Source organism: Microplitis demolitor, chromosome 6, assembly GCF_026212275.2.
Source record: "Microplitis demolitor isolate Queensland-Clemson2020A chromosome 6, iyMicDemo2.1a, whole genome shotgun sequence".
Taxonomy (NCBI): domain Eukaryota; kingdom Metazoa; phylum Arthropoda; class Insecta; order Hymenoptera; family Braconidae; genus Microplitis; species Microplitis demolitor.
Genome location: NC_068550.1, coordinates 1987485 through 2003385, shown reverse-complemented (window position 1 = coordinate 2003385; position 15901 = coordinate 1987485). Strand labels below are relative to the sequence as shown.

Genomic DNA, 15901 nt, shown 5'->3' with positions numbered 1-15901 from the left:
TATAGATCAAAATAATCAATATATTTAACCCGATTTACTGGCTGCGGATCATTAGCTGGCATAGTAATGCTCAAACTTAAATAAATAAATTTTTTTTATTGACATCTGGGAAAAATATTAACCCAAACGCGCGGTTTATACACTTACACTGCACTGGAGTGTAGTCTATTAACCATAAAAATCCCGTATTTTCGGGGTCGTTTTTTTTTTTTTTTTGGGAATTTTCCACCTGCGTGAACGTGAATCAACTAAAGCTCCAGCCCACTGTAGCATTATTCCCTATGACTGACATGTTGGTCGATGTAACGCGTCATGTTTGTTCACTGCGGTGAAGGGTTTGCACGGCTTTAAAAAACGAGTGAAGGGTAGTTTCGCACATTCATTCGAAAAAAACTAGAAATAAAAAAATAAATAAAAATACCGTGAAAAAAAAAACTCTTGATGGGAGACATGAGTGCACACACACACACACACACACATACACAAGTCGTTCTCTGAATGACGCCGATCGGGACAAAAAAATCACGTAACGCGAACGGGCTCGATAGCCATCGATGTTTGGCAAGCTAAAGGGATTTTTATGATTGAAACTAGATCCATCATTGCGATTAGTAACTCGTTACTTTAAACTTTTCTGAATTATTATCGCACAGGGCGCTTGGCAATGAACGCTGCAGTTTTAATTCTCTGAACTCGTAATTAAATTATTAATTACATAAAGTGTACTTGGTAATTAATAAGATGACGTCAGAATATGAAGTAAATTGTTTAAAGGCAGTACAGATATATTTATATATATATATATAGTGGGTAAAAAATGTAAGAAACTTTAGATTGAATTAGTCATTGTCTCAAGCTATTTGTGCATTAAGCCTGACACATCTGTCGCAACTGGCGTTATTACGCGGCGGTGAAGAGAAAAACACATATATGTAAGAAGCTAAATTAGTCGTAAGTCAGCGGAGGTTGGGCTTGTTAGTGACGTTAACCCTGACCTCGAGAGCACGAACGCCGTTTAAAATCTACCACAATTGGGTATGGTATTTGTATTTTTATGTGGATATATTTTTATTAAGACTGGAAATGAAAAAAAAAGTGCTGTGGGTTCCAAGTGGGTCTTTGGGATATTTTAGTGAGCAAACATTAAAGCCGAAAGGGCTATCACGGTTGTCGACGGAAAAATTTCACAATAGACAATGGCCGCAAATGAAATAAATTCGCAGGTTTACGGCACCCTTAAAGTTGTGGGAATCTTTTTAACGGCTTGGCATTTTGCCATCGCGTTATTTTATTTTTTATTTTATTTAACCGTCTTTCTCTTCCTTATATTCTTATGCTCTATGTTTTCTGCCCGAGGGCATTGACGCTCTCTCGTGAGCGCTGGAGAGTAAGGATGAACGCGAATATAAGTATTAAAGGAGACCGAGAAAAGTGACTGAGAAAGACAAGTTGTGAGGACTGAAGACTGAGGGCTGGGGAGAAGGGGGAGGAAGGGAAGGGAGGAGAAAATAGTTGTGGAAAGAAATGACCATGAAGTGTATGACAAAGAAGAAAATGTTGAGGGAATGAGAGAGTTTGAGAGTAGTAGCAGTTATCATTCATTTTCTCTCAAGCGGAGCCGCGAGAAAGCTCTGTTAATGACAGTCGCCTGGAATTACGGCTCAACTTCTCATTCGTGAACTCGGGGAAGGCTAGGGTGAAAGGGAGTCCAACAGAGAAAGAGTGAGTGAGTGAAAGAAAGAAAGAAAGAGAGATAGCAAGACAAGCTCACCGTGCAGAACTTGAAGATTATCTCCACCCTCGAGTACTTGACGCTCTCCTATTTTTTCCGTCCGCTTTCTACTCGCGCTCGACTATTCGGCCGTACCTCATCTACTATACACTTCCCCTAACTATCACATCATCTTTGTTCCTCTTACTCTCACTCTCACTCTTCCGCTTTTTTTATTTCCTCCTCTCTACCTGATCTACAACACAAGCGCCCAAGAGGATGGTTTATCTCGTCGTTACTACCAGGTCTCACTCTAATTGTTTCAGCTGAATTTTCCCGCCATTTTTATTCCATCACACTTATATATATTTTAAACATACACCTTTTAGTATTCCCTCGGAAAAATTGCTCACACATCTTTTCAAAAAATCCCACTGAATACCAAAACATTTAAAAATAATAATTCCAACCCCATTTACTATTCACAAGTTTTAGCTCCTACTTCTGTTATAAAAATTTTTTTTACAAGTCCGTAGTTTATGTTAAAAAAAAAAAAAAATAAAAATTTATTTTATTATCTTACCGAGCTGGAAATGAACAAATATTCGCCTGTGCAGCCCACATAACTCGTACTCTTTTTCATCCCCTCAGGGCAGCCACAAGCGCCCTCGGTAGCTCTCTCACTTAAAAACTTACTTGATGTATCTCTCGAGATGCTTATTACAGTGTCTATGGAAATAAAAAGTAATAAATTAATTAAAGAGAACATTAGGTTAACAAAAGCAGTACTTTTTTACTGCAAAATATAACGAGCGGTCATTTTTACTCAAGATAATGAGTATTTTTAGTAAAACAAACTTGATTTTCCAGGAGATAATTATTTAGAGACAGCTTTAAATTCTCTGAGCTCAAGTAAATATCTCTTGAATTATTAACACTATTTTAAATTTAATGGCGCCAATAACAAAATAAATAACGTAAAATGTAGCATGGCAATGTGTGTATACAGCAGATAGTTTATGTACATAGACCGTTAGTAATGCTATCTTACAAAAGTCATAAAGTTTCGGGTCACTTAACTAGAAAGCTCGCTGGTAGCTGCTAGCTGGTTACTTTTCTTACACTGCATGGAAAAGTCTTACGGACCGTTAACCAGAGAACACTGAATTCACTGTCAGTTTAATATTTATTCATGAAACAATAAAAAAATAACCAGTAAAAAAATATAAAACTACTGGGGACCGTCTAGTTGACTTGTCAATATTTTAAAAGTCATTTTTTTCCTCGTAAATTTTTTTTTCCACCACAAAGCCACCTACTGTCGTTTGTAAATCGAAATGAATGATTCAGGAGCGTTAATTAATTGAATGTAAATTTTTTCAGACTTGCTATGAGATGGAGAGGTACCTGAAAGATGAACCTAAGCTACAATCGTACAAAAAACTGCCCACGGAGCTGGACACGGCGCCTTGGAACCTTTTCAGAGCGCCACCGCTCTCGTGGACTGCGACGACTTGCACCACTACCGCACAGTATGAATCCCAAATCAAAATGGAGGTAAATCTATTTTTATCTAGCTGCCTATCTATCTATATATTTATATGGACAGTAATTGCTTTAGTTTAGTCTAGTTTATTTTATTTAGTTGGGTAGTTATTGTTTTATTGCCCGCTAGATTGGAAATTCAAATTAAAGTTACGTGGAGTACAAAATAAGTTACTTTTGCAGGTGACCGCATCACCAGATGACAGGGATCCCCTGTGTTTGGATGACATCAAATTCAGTCCTGGTGACCACAACCACAATGGACGAGACAGGGATTTGCTTGATCGTCATCTCGATTCCCTCTCTATGTCATCTGCGAGCTCAGCGTGCTCCGCTCTTTCATGGGACAGCTCGCCGACCCTATCATGTCGGGCGCTTATTTTGAAAAAAGAGCCCAGTGAAGATTTGGAAGAGGATGAAGAGCATGAGGTTGTTATTATTATTATTATTATTATTATTATTATTATTATTATTACTATTATTATTTGGTTAAAATGAGACAATTTGATCTGGACCGGGTCAGTGAACTTTTAAAAATCCGAATTGAGTCAATGATTATTTTTTTTTATCTACTGCTCCGAAAACTTCTTAGTCGAGCAGTGATCAAAGGCCATAATCGATATCAATAATTGAATAAATTGAGGAACTGGTCGACAAACGCTTTGAAGTTAAAAAAAAAAAAAAACAATTCCTGAAATAACTTGGAAACCATTTGGTCGACCAATTTCAAAATTCAATCAATTAAGCGTATTGATAAAAGCTTTCAATTCCCGCAAAAACCATTCAAATTGGTGGGTTGGATCCCACACTCGGATTTCGTACCGAAAATAGAAGTTGTTTCTAAAGTTAAAAATAAATTCGTAGTTACATTCGAAATTAAAGTTTACCTAAAAATAGTTCAATGTAAATAAATAAATATATTTTTTTTATTTAAGGAAATCGAGGAAGAAGAAGATAGCGGATGTGAAGGCGAAGGCCAAATTCTTACACCACCATCGAGTCCTGAATCGGGTCAGGGCCATTCAAATTCCAGTAATTCGTCGAGTGGCAGTTCCATGTTGGATGTACACAATTTAAATTTACATGGCGCTGGCGGGCGAAACGCCATCGTTAGGGTTACCGCAACAAACGGGCAAGGAGTTGCCAGGTAAGTTATCTATTTATTTATTTATGAATTAATAACAATATAAATAAATATATTTAATTATTAATTATAATTTATATTTTTTTAGATTAATCTCCGTGACGACAAATGATTTCCCAGTAGTTACAAATACGCAGCATCAGCACACAGGTACCACAGCAGTTGCAACGACAGTAACAAGCAGGCATCATGCCAGAAGTCACGAACACAGTCCCCAAGACACTAAACGTAGAATACACAAATGTACATTTCCAGGATGTAAAAAAGTTTATACCAAGAGTTCGCATCTCAAGGCGCACCAGAGAACGCACACGGGTGAGTAAATTCATGCATCTATTCATCCATATATGCATACGTAAATGCTGATAAGAGCTTGCGATGTCACATATAGTCCTGTAAGAAAGTATTACCAGCATCGACATCCACGGTGGAGATATTGATAAAAAAATGTAAGTCTGGAATTACGTACACAATGGAGGCCGTAATTCAGAGATGGAACCAGGACAGTTGACTGCAAACATGGAGACAATTATGCGGATAATTGGGTCGGAACGCGAATGCTCCTCAGTTATTATTATCGTAATAGTAGTAGTAGGTAATGCCGCTCTCCTAGCTCAGTTATTTTCACTCTCTTATCCTCGGCAGTTCGAGTATTATTCCAGAATCCGTCAGATCTACGGAGAAATGACTGCTTCCGGGTCTGAGTATTACTTTGAATGCCTCCATTATCTCTTGGAATAATTTTCCATCTCAACATATTTTTTGAATTTTACTAAAAACACATTTTTTTTTTACTATCGGAAATTTTTAATAAAAATAAACTAAAGAGTAGACTGAAATGAAAAAAAAACTAGCAGTGAAACATTGAAAGTTAATCCGTCGGCCATTTACGACCCTCTTGTCGCTGCACACTCAACGACTATCGGATTTCAAAAGCTGCCGACGCACAAAAAAAAACTCAGACTTTCAATCGTATTTAGCATCCCCTGCGTTTAGAGGCGAGCGAACGGGTTCAGAGAAACAGAAAGAGAGGGCAAGTGAGCGCGAGAGTAAGAGTAAGAGTAAGAGTGAGAAAGAGACAGAGTAATTTCGTGCTCTCTGTTCTGTAGTCTCTAGTCGACGTGGTCAACGCATGCTGCGACTTTGGCGTTGATGAAGGACGTTAGTGTGCCTGGAACACGATATTGCAGCCGGGAATCCTCTTGCAGCTTCTATAAGGGTTGGCTAAAGCTAGAGACTCTAGGGTAGTTGCGGTAGATGCTAACGGCAGGACTGTAATTAACGAACCCAACCCTTCTGATGCCATTCTCTAGCGTCTCTCATACTCCAAAGTCCTCGTCTCATTCCACTGCCTAGCTTTACTATCCTATCCTCTCCGGCCTTTTTGTCGCGTCACTACTACTTGATTTTCATCCTAAAGAAACACACACACACTTACCCACACACATGGAAATTCACCCATACGCATACGCACATACACACAAACGAATATGGAAACCAGGTAATAAGGATAGAAACCAAAAGATGTATTATATAGTGAGGACACATTTGGATTGCGTCTTGTGCTCACGCGGATCGTTAAGCAGAACTGCTAACTACACTCGAGGATTATGCATACGGAGCTTAGAATACCCGGGGTATGGTGATTATTACTTTGTTATGAATTCCATCCTGACTACGATGCCACAATACGTAAGAGTACCCTCAAACCATTCTTCTCCCGACAATATATCTCTTCTCATCTACTAAATAAATATATAGATATAATATATACATACTTCGACGGCAAGCGTCGGTGCGCCCTTAATACACCGTACAAATTATTAATTCCCCCCATATCGTTTGACGTACAAATTAATGCGGTTTTACATTACATCGTTAATATCCCTTAAGTTATCCCATAAATTATTTACAGCGGTTCCACGAATTGTTATAAAAATAAAAAAGTCAATGGATAAATACAAGTTTGAGTATAAAAAAAGCAGACTATTGATCTACTCGTGACTATCCTGACAAGCTAGACGACGTAGACGTTACGTCGGTAGAGAGATTTCCAATTACTGGAGACTTTCAGTCGTGGAATTCCATTCCCGAGGCCATTGTTCTCGCTTACTGTGATAGCGGGTTGGCTTTGATCTGAACAGAAAGCGCATTTTGTTCCCGAGGAAAACGATTTTAAATTTTTGAAATAGAATTTTGTTGGTGTGGATCTAAGATGAATTCGAGTTACAAGAATGTTAGATTTAAATTTAATCAACAGTAAGATGGTATTTTGGTGGGAATGATTGTAAAACTTTTGGGTATTACTATCACTGTTATTATTATTATTATTATTATTATTATTATTATTATTACTGTTACTGTTTTCGTTGTAAAAAATGGAAAGTAAAGTCTTGAGTTATTAGTTTTTTTGGATGTATAACAGCGTCAGCAGGCACGTGTTGTATATGAGAACAGGCTTTAGCCTTTTTTACTAGTATTGACCGAAACCTTTGGGATAAATTCCAGTCCTAGTCACACGCGTTCGTAAATGCGGATAAGAGAAGGAAAGGGTCTGTGTTGACACACACGCAAAAGGAGAGTCTTTTATACACGGGACAGATGACGGGGGTAAAAGGTGAAAGGGGATGATAAGACGAAAGACGTGGGGAAGGTGGCTTGCTTGGAAAAGCTATATCGTGACGGCACGACGGCAAACTTAATAAAATGCAAAGACGACGAGCACGCGTTGCTCCAACAGACTGACATATCGACGTAATACACCTCTCTCTGACTTAGACTCCGGGCGCCAGGTCGTGTCCGATCACAACTCGTAGCACCCAAAATAACCTTTTCTTGAGCTTGCTTTTTTTTTCTCACACAAAAATCCCATCAATTTTATACGCCTGAGAAAGTCTAGCGCTGAAATTCATCATTCATACTTTGCTTTAAAATTATATTTATGAAATAAAATGTAATAAGGACTGAAAGTTTATTTTTTGAATGATTAATGAATGTCCTAAATTGCCACAATATATTTTTCAAAATTAATCTAATTATGCTCAATAAAAACCGGGTACTTGTTTATTTATGCATTCCTTTGGCGAAATAATTTTGCATAACTGGGGTCAAATGTCAATTTGAATTTCTAACTTTTGGTTATTTTTTCCGCATAACTATTTTAAGGCTCTCATAAAGAGACGATTCAAGGTCAAGCAATACGACTTTATGCACATACAAGGTTATATTAGGGCTTGCTTATAACCATCGCTCGGACTTGGGTATGAAATGTGCGTGCAAGGCCTGTTATGCAGACCACTTGTGCTTTTAACCACTTAAGCATATAAGTATATGTGTATATAGATATGGAGACGAAAATACAGTAGATGTGTGTGGGTGTATGTAGACATGTATGAAGAAATGAATGACCATCCCCCACAAGTGCTTCCGTGCGTGAATGCGAATCCGTGACATCCGGAGTAGAGACATCGCGATGTGCATCCGCGTTGCACATTGTTCCCGTTAAATTATTCATTCCACGATGAATAAATTCAATTCATTTTTTTATTTCATTTTTTCATCACTCGAAAAAGTTGGAATGAGCGTGAAGCGTTAAAAACCTCGGCAATTGATTGTACAAAGCAGTCAGTGGTTTTTTTATTTTTCGATTTAGTCCCGGGAAAAAAAATTCAAAAAAAAAATGCAAAAAATAAAAAAGGGAGTGAGCGAGGTAGAATGAAAAAGAGGGTAGAAATAAGTGCATGCTCGGCCATTTGCGCAGGCGAATCTCTATTGCCTGGAAGAAATAAATCCCCTTTCGCTCGACTCGTCCTTTACTCAGCTCTGGTGCTTCTTCAGCTTCTGCTGTAGTAATTCTCTGCCGCGAGGGAGTTTAGACTCAAGCTCACTACTACATTGAGCATTGTAAGTCGTTGTCATTTCTCTTTTTCCCGCCGAAGGGTAATAAGAAGACAGGGAGGATAAAAGCTGCACTGGCGTACCATCGGGTTCAACAAGATAGAGGTTACTTCTTATACTCTGCTCGCCTTATTCTTCTTCTTCCTCACCGTCTTTGGGATCTCGCTCTCAGCTCTTATCTCATGTGTCGCCGTCCGTAAAGTCGCGAGTAGAGGAATTTTCTACTTGCGGGTGGTGGTATGCCGACGGGATGAATGAGGTGGAATTTGGTTATGCCGCACCACGTTCTTGTTGGATTTGTCGCCGTCGTTCTTACTCAGCTATATGTATATCTATACATATATATTCTCTTTGGAAGAAGAGTTGGTGGCATACAAACTTGAGAAGCAATGACTGAAAGAAGAATAAGACCGGGAAGAATGAGGAGGAGAGACGAACCCAAGACTGTTGGTTTAAATGATACAAACGATACAACTCGAGGGTTAAACAAACAGCGACATAAATTTCTTCCCCTTCGTGACGGTATTTTTACAAAATATACATACACCTATATATATATATATATCCATATATATTATAACATGTATTTATACTTGTAGGGTACAAGTGTTTTTACACTCGTTCGTCTTATTATCGTAGACGAAAAACGCTCGGGGATGTTGAGGCTGTCGCGCAGATAGGAATTTTCCAATTTTCTTACCTTTATTTCTAAAAACGGATGAAATAACACACGTCGTCTAGATCAATGGATTCAACGTGAACCTATTTCTCAGTGCGCATACATGCATGTATGAGTAAAGTGCACCAAGAGACACGAAAAGAGGAAAAAAAAAAAACCCCGAAATGAAATGACATGAAAAAAGAGTTGCCAGGGGCTGGTTGATGATCACGACAGTGCCATCTCTGGTCTCGGTAGCTAATATTTATCATCTTCTCTCTTGTTTCTTAGTCATTGTCCTTTTCCCGAGGAAATTGCAATCGTTCACTCAACCCTCGCAATAACCCCCAACGCGGCTTGTTAACCTCAGTAACATCGCGCCACAGGTGGTAACCCCACATTGTCTCCTCTCTACGCTACCGCGTCACCTCATCAACGTCAGCCCGCCTTTCATAATGCTTGAATACATTATTATTATTATTATTATCATTATTTACAAGTTAATAATAGACACGGGAATTAAAAAATATCTCGTTAAAACCAAAAGTCCGCACATCAAACCCCTCGTGTTATACAACAATATTTATTTTAATTTTCGCGACATTATGACCGAACTTTTTTTTATTTTTTTTTTTCGGCACGTTAAATTTCAGTCAATAAACTGTTTTAAACTTCTGCTTTGTCAGTCCTCAGCTTATACGACTAAAAAATTTTTAATTACTTTAATCTTCTATTATTTTTTTTTAATTGAACAGGAATTAAAATAATTATTTTTTTTAAAGTCCTGTCTTAGGATATTCGAAATTAGGTTTAAAAAAATTACGTTCATTGATTACTTATTTTAATTGCCATCGACCGAAAATTAGAAGTTAATAAATCATTTGCAATTACAAATAAATTGTACAGCGTTGATTAGTTTGAATAATTAGAGATAAATTTAAAATAATTTATTATATGGAAGTTAAAAATTTAATATCCGAAATTAGAAGCAAATATTAAAATTTAAAAAAAAATATTCTGATGTGTGTTTTAGGTGAAAAACCATACAAATGCAGTTGGGAAGGATGTGAATGGCGATTCGCCCGTTCAGATGAGCTGACACGTCACTACCGCAAGCACACGGGAGCTAAACCATTCAAATGTCGACACTGTGATCGGTGTTTTTCGCGCAGCGATCACTTAGCTCTACATATGAAGAGACACGTCTAATCCACTCAGTCTCTCATACAAAAAAAAAAAATAATAAATAAATAACAAAAAAAAAAAAAAAAACACCACCCCCACTTCCAAGTGTGTGATCAGTGAGCAAGAATTTATTTAAATGCATGCCATGCTCTCTGGCATTATGGCAATCCTCTTTACATCGTCGTCGCTATCATCTTCGTCAACGTTACGGAACGAACTAGCCTAGCCGAAGGATTTAAATAAAATATAACTAAATATTAATAAATGAAAGGAATTAGTCGACAAGTTCTCTCGTACATTATAAACTTCCAACTTCCTTGCTTCCAAGTTCATCTTACTTGTTTTTACTTCATTGCCGCTAAGACATCTGTCCGAGTATTTTAGTCGTCAAGCCCCGAGACAAATTTTTATTTTTACTCATTAATGATTTTACGATTTTTTAAAATTATTATTATTATTATTTTTAATTATAGTTATAGTTATTATTATTATTATTATTATTATTATTAATTAACATCTTGGTGGCAAGACAAAAAATTGTGATCAAGTGCTGAGATGTTTTAAACTGTCTCTAAATCAGCCACGAACAAGATTTATATTTTTATTTTTATTATTATTAATATATATATATATATATATTTATTTTGAGACACGTTAAACCACTGCCAATAAAATATGTATTATGATGACGACATACCGGCGTCGTAATTATAAAAAAGTAAATATATAAGAACAAGTATCGATGACAACGAGGAACGCAACGAGATATTAGGAAAAATTAGATCGAAATTAGGTAAATTTTCTTAGGAAATTAATGCATCGTTCGTATATTAAGATGCATATTATCAAATAAAATTGATTTTTATTGCAATTATTATTATGATCATTATTATTGATATTATTATTATTATTATTATTATTGGAGCCTTGTCTGGATCCTCGGTGCTACGAAAAAAATTGATTGAATTGAAAGCTAAAAAATGTTATCTTGATTTATTGAACGATGCTATTGTTTAGATAAATTTAAATAAATTAGTACGAATTTGAGATAAATAGATTGAGTTAATTGTATAAAATTAGCTAATGAAAAATATATAAGCAAATGAGATTTACTGAGAGATCGTCACTAATTTCTAGTTTGTAATTTTTCGATGATTTTATAATGACGACAGAGGACTTAAATCTAAATGATGTTCAGTGGCCAAATAAATTAATTGATACATGTAGATGATAAATATGTAGTTTGTAAATGTGTGAAAGGTTAAATTAATGATTAATGAAAAATATAAATATATATTAAAAATAAAGTAAAGTAAACAAGTAGTAAAATGTTATAACGTTAAGGTATGAATGGACTCGCGTTCGTATAGAAAAATAAATTACAAATTAATTAGAAATGTAACGCGAAGGATGACTGATACGTAGACTAAGTAAATGATTAATAAATTAAGTAAGTAAATAAATGATAAATTAACGAGCCAGAGCAATTACTGAGTTTGTATATCGTGCAATTTTTTCAATGTTTCATTATTTGTTACCACATTTCACAATTTAATAATTGTAGTCTTAAGTAATGAAGAATGATGTAGGTATTTAATGAAAAAATGATATAATTAAATGAGTTTATTAATTTAAAGGAAGGCAAAGAGATAAATATTTAAAACTTAAGGTTAATGTGTGTATGATATCAAGCGTATTAAGCAAAAGTCTTATTGATAGCCATATTTTAACAAAAAATAAAAATTAAAAAAAAAAAATATTAATTGCGGTGCCGGGCGGAGGACACCAGTTACTTTTAAAATCCCGATAAATGCACAATCGATAAATGGAATTACATTTAATAATTACGCTTTCGCTTAGCGGGAATCTTGCCATTTGTATCGCAATTTGTCGTAAGCTCGAGCAGAGTTGAGGCTGAAATTACTATTATTATTATTATTGTAATTATTATTATTATAAATTTTAAATTCGCGATTTATTTTTTGTCGACGGATTTATTCGAACGGTAAATACTGATAAGGATTTATGCCGAGCGATTGTTTAATTTTCCCGGACCGTCAACGAGACTTTTGTACCAATTTTCATTCCTTCCATAAGAAAAAAAAAATAAAAAAAAAAAAGTATATAAATTTTTTAATTAAAATTATTATTATAATTAATGTGCGTAATATATATCAAAAAATGAGTCAGTTTATAATACTATTAAATATTATAAATTATAAATTATGAATTATTATTAATAATAAAAGTAATTATTATAATAATTATAATTAATATATACGAGAAAAAAAATAATGTATTATGTAATAATTAGGTTGGCTAAAAATATTTCACGATTATATAAATTTTTAAATTAATTACGAACAAGTAAAATAAATATTTAACGATAAAATAAACTTAAAAAAAGAAAAAAATGATAATGATAAATAAGTTTATTCCAAGCTGTTATTTTATTTTTTAATTTTCTCAATAAAATAAAATAAATTTTATTCTATCGAAAAAACACATCAATGGTATTTTATTTCACTTAAAAATACCTGTTGCATTATAAAATATTATTTTAATACGCTTTGTTTTATTTCATTTTAGCCAACCGATGATAAGAATCCTCGTTTCAAAGATAAATTAATTTTTAATTATTTTTTTTTCTATCGTTCAATTTTATCTTTTTTTATTTTCTATTGTTTTGTTATCTGTTTGTTTTACTTTTTTGCATTGAACGCTTCTATATTTCTGACGATTTTCACAGCCATTTACGCAAGAGTAAATATATATAGATGTATATATATATTTATATATACATTTTGGTAAACGAGAAACAAGAGCTGAAGCGAGTGTAAATGAAGTGGGATGAAGACGAAAGAAAAGAAAAGAAACGAAAAAAAAAAAAAAATAGTAAAACGGTAAAGGCAGTAGAAACATTTCTCTTATTCCGTATCCTCCTTTCCCGGCATGAGTGGTAAACACTTTTGCACCATTCGCCAATCGAGATCCAAGTTTGTAGAGGCTCTGAACCGTTTTTCAAAGAACGTTTTTCATCACCGAGTTTCGCGTTTCTCTACTCTCTTTCTAGCTTCGCCTTTCTCTCCATCCCAACCCCAACCCCATTCCCAACCCCTTCAGCTACCCTTGAACTCACCTTTCACAATCTCCCTCTTGAGTTTCCACAAACGCGATTTTCCCCACAAGAGCCAACCATCTCACAATTCCCACCGACAAAGAACACCAGGAAATTGTTCGCTCGGCACTTCCGGCCACGACGCGTCGCCTACGACAGCCTTCTCTTTTACCTTCAATTCCCTTTTTCCCGTCCACCCTCTCTCTTCTCCGTCTATAATTTTTTCCAGCATCGTCGACGGTCCGAGATAAATTTTACAACGCGTTATTTTATCAACGGCCACAATCTAACGAAAATATAATAAATCCGGTTTATATGGAGTTTAAAAGCTGGTTAACGCCCGGTTTCATTTTCTTAAAATTATATAAATAATACGTGATAATATTAAGGAATTGACAATGAAAATTTCATTGTAAATTATTTCCAACTATTGATCATTTTTAAATTTATTAAATACATAGCAGTTAGTTAATTAGCTAGACACTTAATATATTTAAATAAAAATATGAAAAAAGAAAAAAAAATATAATAAAGTTTGTATGAATGGCCGATTAATATGTGATGTAATTTCATGGATTACTAGTGATTATGGTTACAGAGGGTATAAATAGGCAAATAAAACCACTAAGTATTTCCAAATAAAAACAAATGCTTAAATGCCGTATCGTTTCTCTACCAAAAGTTAAAACCACTAACATTATAGTAATAGTAATAATTATTATTATTATAAATGATAATTGCAACTATTTGAATGCATATGTAAATATATTTATAATTTAATTATGTGTACAGTGTCAGATGTTAGGTGAGCACAAACAAATGAAAAGTAAAATAATATAAATAGTGAGTATTTATTTGGGAAAAATAAAGTCTCAAGGTCTTGTTAGCACGAGACATATAATTGTATCATGATATATATTAATATATACTGTTAGTATTAGTGTTAAGGTATTATTAAGATAGTGTAGATGTGCGCAAGTGGTAAAATCCAAAATCAACGAAATTATGGGTCAACAAAAATGGCTAATTTACGGCTAGTACTTTTGAAAGTGACAGTGTAACAAAATAATAAAGCTGAAGTGATAATTTTAAGCGAGTGAAAATTAGCAAATTATTATCGTTATTATGATTTATTATTTTCGTAGAGGACATTAAATGGGGAGCGCAGTGAAAAATTTTACGTCAAAATTAACACCAGTCTTGGGAAAAAAAGGAGGGAAATTTAAATATTAATATTCGATTCAAAATCTCGATTATTCGTAAATTTATTAAAAAAAAAATTTGGAATTTGTAATTTAAATTCAAAAGTTTCTAAATTATATGAATTTTTTTATTTATCCGATTAAATTTTGAAATCGACTAATAATATTTGGATTTGAATATTATCCACACTACCCTACGGTCTAGATAAATTTAAATATTATTTTAACATATCTCATGTGTGTAAAAAAAAAAATTAACACAGATAAATGTTAAAATTATCAGTCAAATAAAATTTTTAGACATTGAAATATTATCTGCAAAAAATTATGACACAATTATGAAAAATATTTTACTGTGAATGGCAAATGTGAATTTTGAAATGTTGTAAAAGAATTGAGAGTGATCTGAGGAATGAATTCGGTAGTTTGAATGGAGATACCTATATTTTTAAAAAGTGACCTTTGGCATTTAAGACTTGTAAAAAAATATTTGAAAACGTGCAACGAGTTAATAAATCAACAGGGCGCAATGTAACTTTAGGCGTCCGTCCTCCCGTTTTAATTAAATTATATATTATATTTAAATTACTGTATATTTGCATTAAAATAATAATAAACAAAATAGCTGGAATATTTGGAGGATAAAAAATGGAAAGGATTTTACGGAGCTGGCTTAAAAAATAAGTGAACTGTGAAAATTATCGTGCAAATCAGCAGAGTATCGGAAATGGCTAAAGCTGTACTGACGGACTCTAAGTATATGAAGAAGGGGAGGTGTTAAATATATACTTATATATATATAAAAAATGAAAGAGGAAAATATGTAGCATTTTAATCTTAGCACGGGACCCGGTATGAAAAATAAGGATTCGGTGAGCGGAGAGATAGATTTTTTTTTATCAGAGCTGAAAAATTCCATTGGAGAAAAATGCATTCCGTTGACTCGAGAGTCGAGACACAAAATCGATCAATCCGACCGGCGGATTATATTGATATATCCAGGCCTAATCGATATTCTCGAACTAGAACCCGCGGATCGCAATTTCCGAGATTTCAAATCTGCCATGCCATAGGAATTCCGTAAATAAGACGTGCGTTTTCGATGTTATGATAAAAAAAATTACATAAACATTGGATTTTTATACGAATCCCTTTCGATTTACATTTTATTATTTATTTTTTACTTTTTACTTGTCTGACTTTTTTTATATTAGTGTAGATGAGAAAACTCGGATTTGAATGCAGACATAAGACTCGCGAGACGTTTCCATTAGTAGTTTATAAAATTTCATTCGAATACCATTTAAAAGAGTAGGCTAGTGTTTTTAGGGATTTTATACCGGCATTGACTAATATTGAATACTGAATGCGAAATAAAATAATTAAATGAAAAAAAATGAAAAAAAAAAAAAAAAAAAAAAAATTAAATTAATATTTAACA

At 34.1% G+C, this 15901-nt stretch overlaps 1 protein-coding gene across 1 annotated transcript in view; it reads left to right on the top strand.

Moving 5' to 3' along the window:
* LOC103575764 (Krueppel-like factor 6) overlaps positions 1 to 12520 on the top strand; it is a 126954-nt gene extending 114434 nt beyond the window's left edge. The window contains exons 2-6 of the mRNA XM_008555688.3: positions 3095 to 3268; positions 3440 to 3685; positions 4192 to 4403; positions 4489 to 4715; positions 9989 to 12520. Of these exons, the coding sequence (XP_008553910.1) occupies positions 3095 to 3268; positions 3440 to 3685; positions 4192 to 4403; positions 4489 to 4715; positions 9989 to 10164 (1035 nt within the window). The 3' untranslated portion in view covers positions 10165 to 12520. The remainder of the gene's footprint in view (positions 1 to 3094; positions 3269 to 3439; positions 3686 to 4191; positions 4404 to 4488; positions 4716 to 9988) is intronic.
* The last annotated feature ends 3381 nt before the right edge of the window (positions 12521 to 15901 follow it).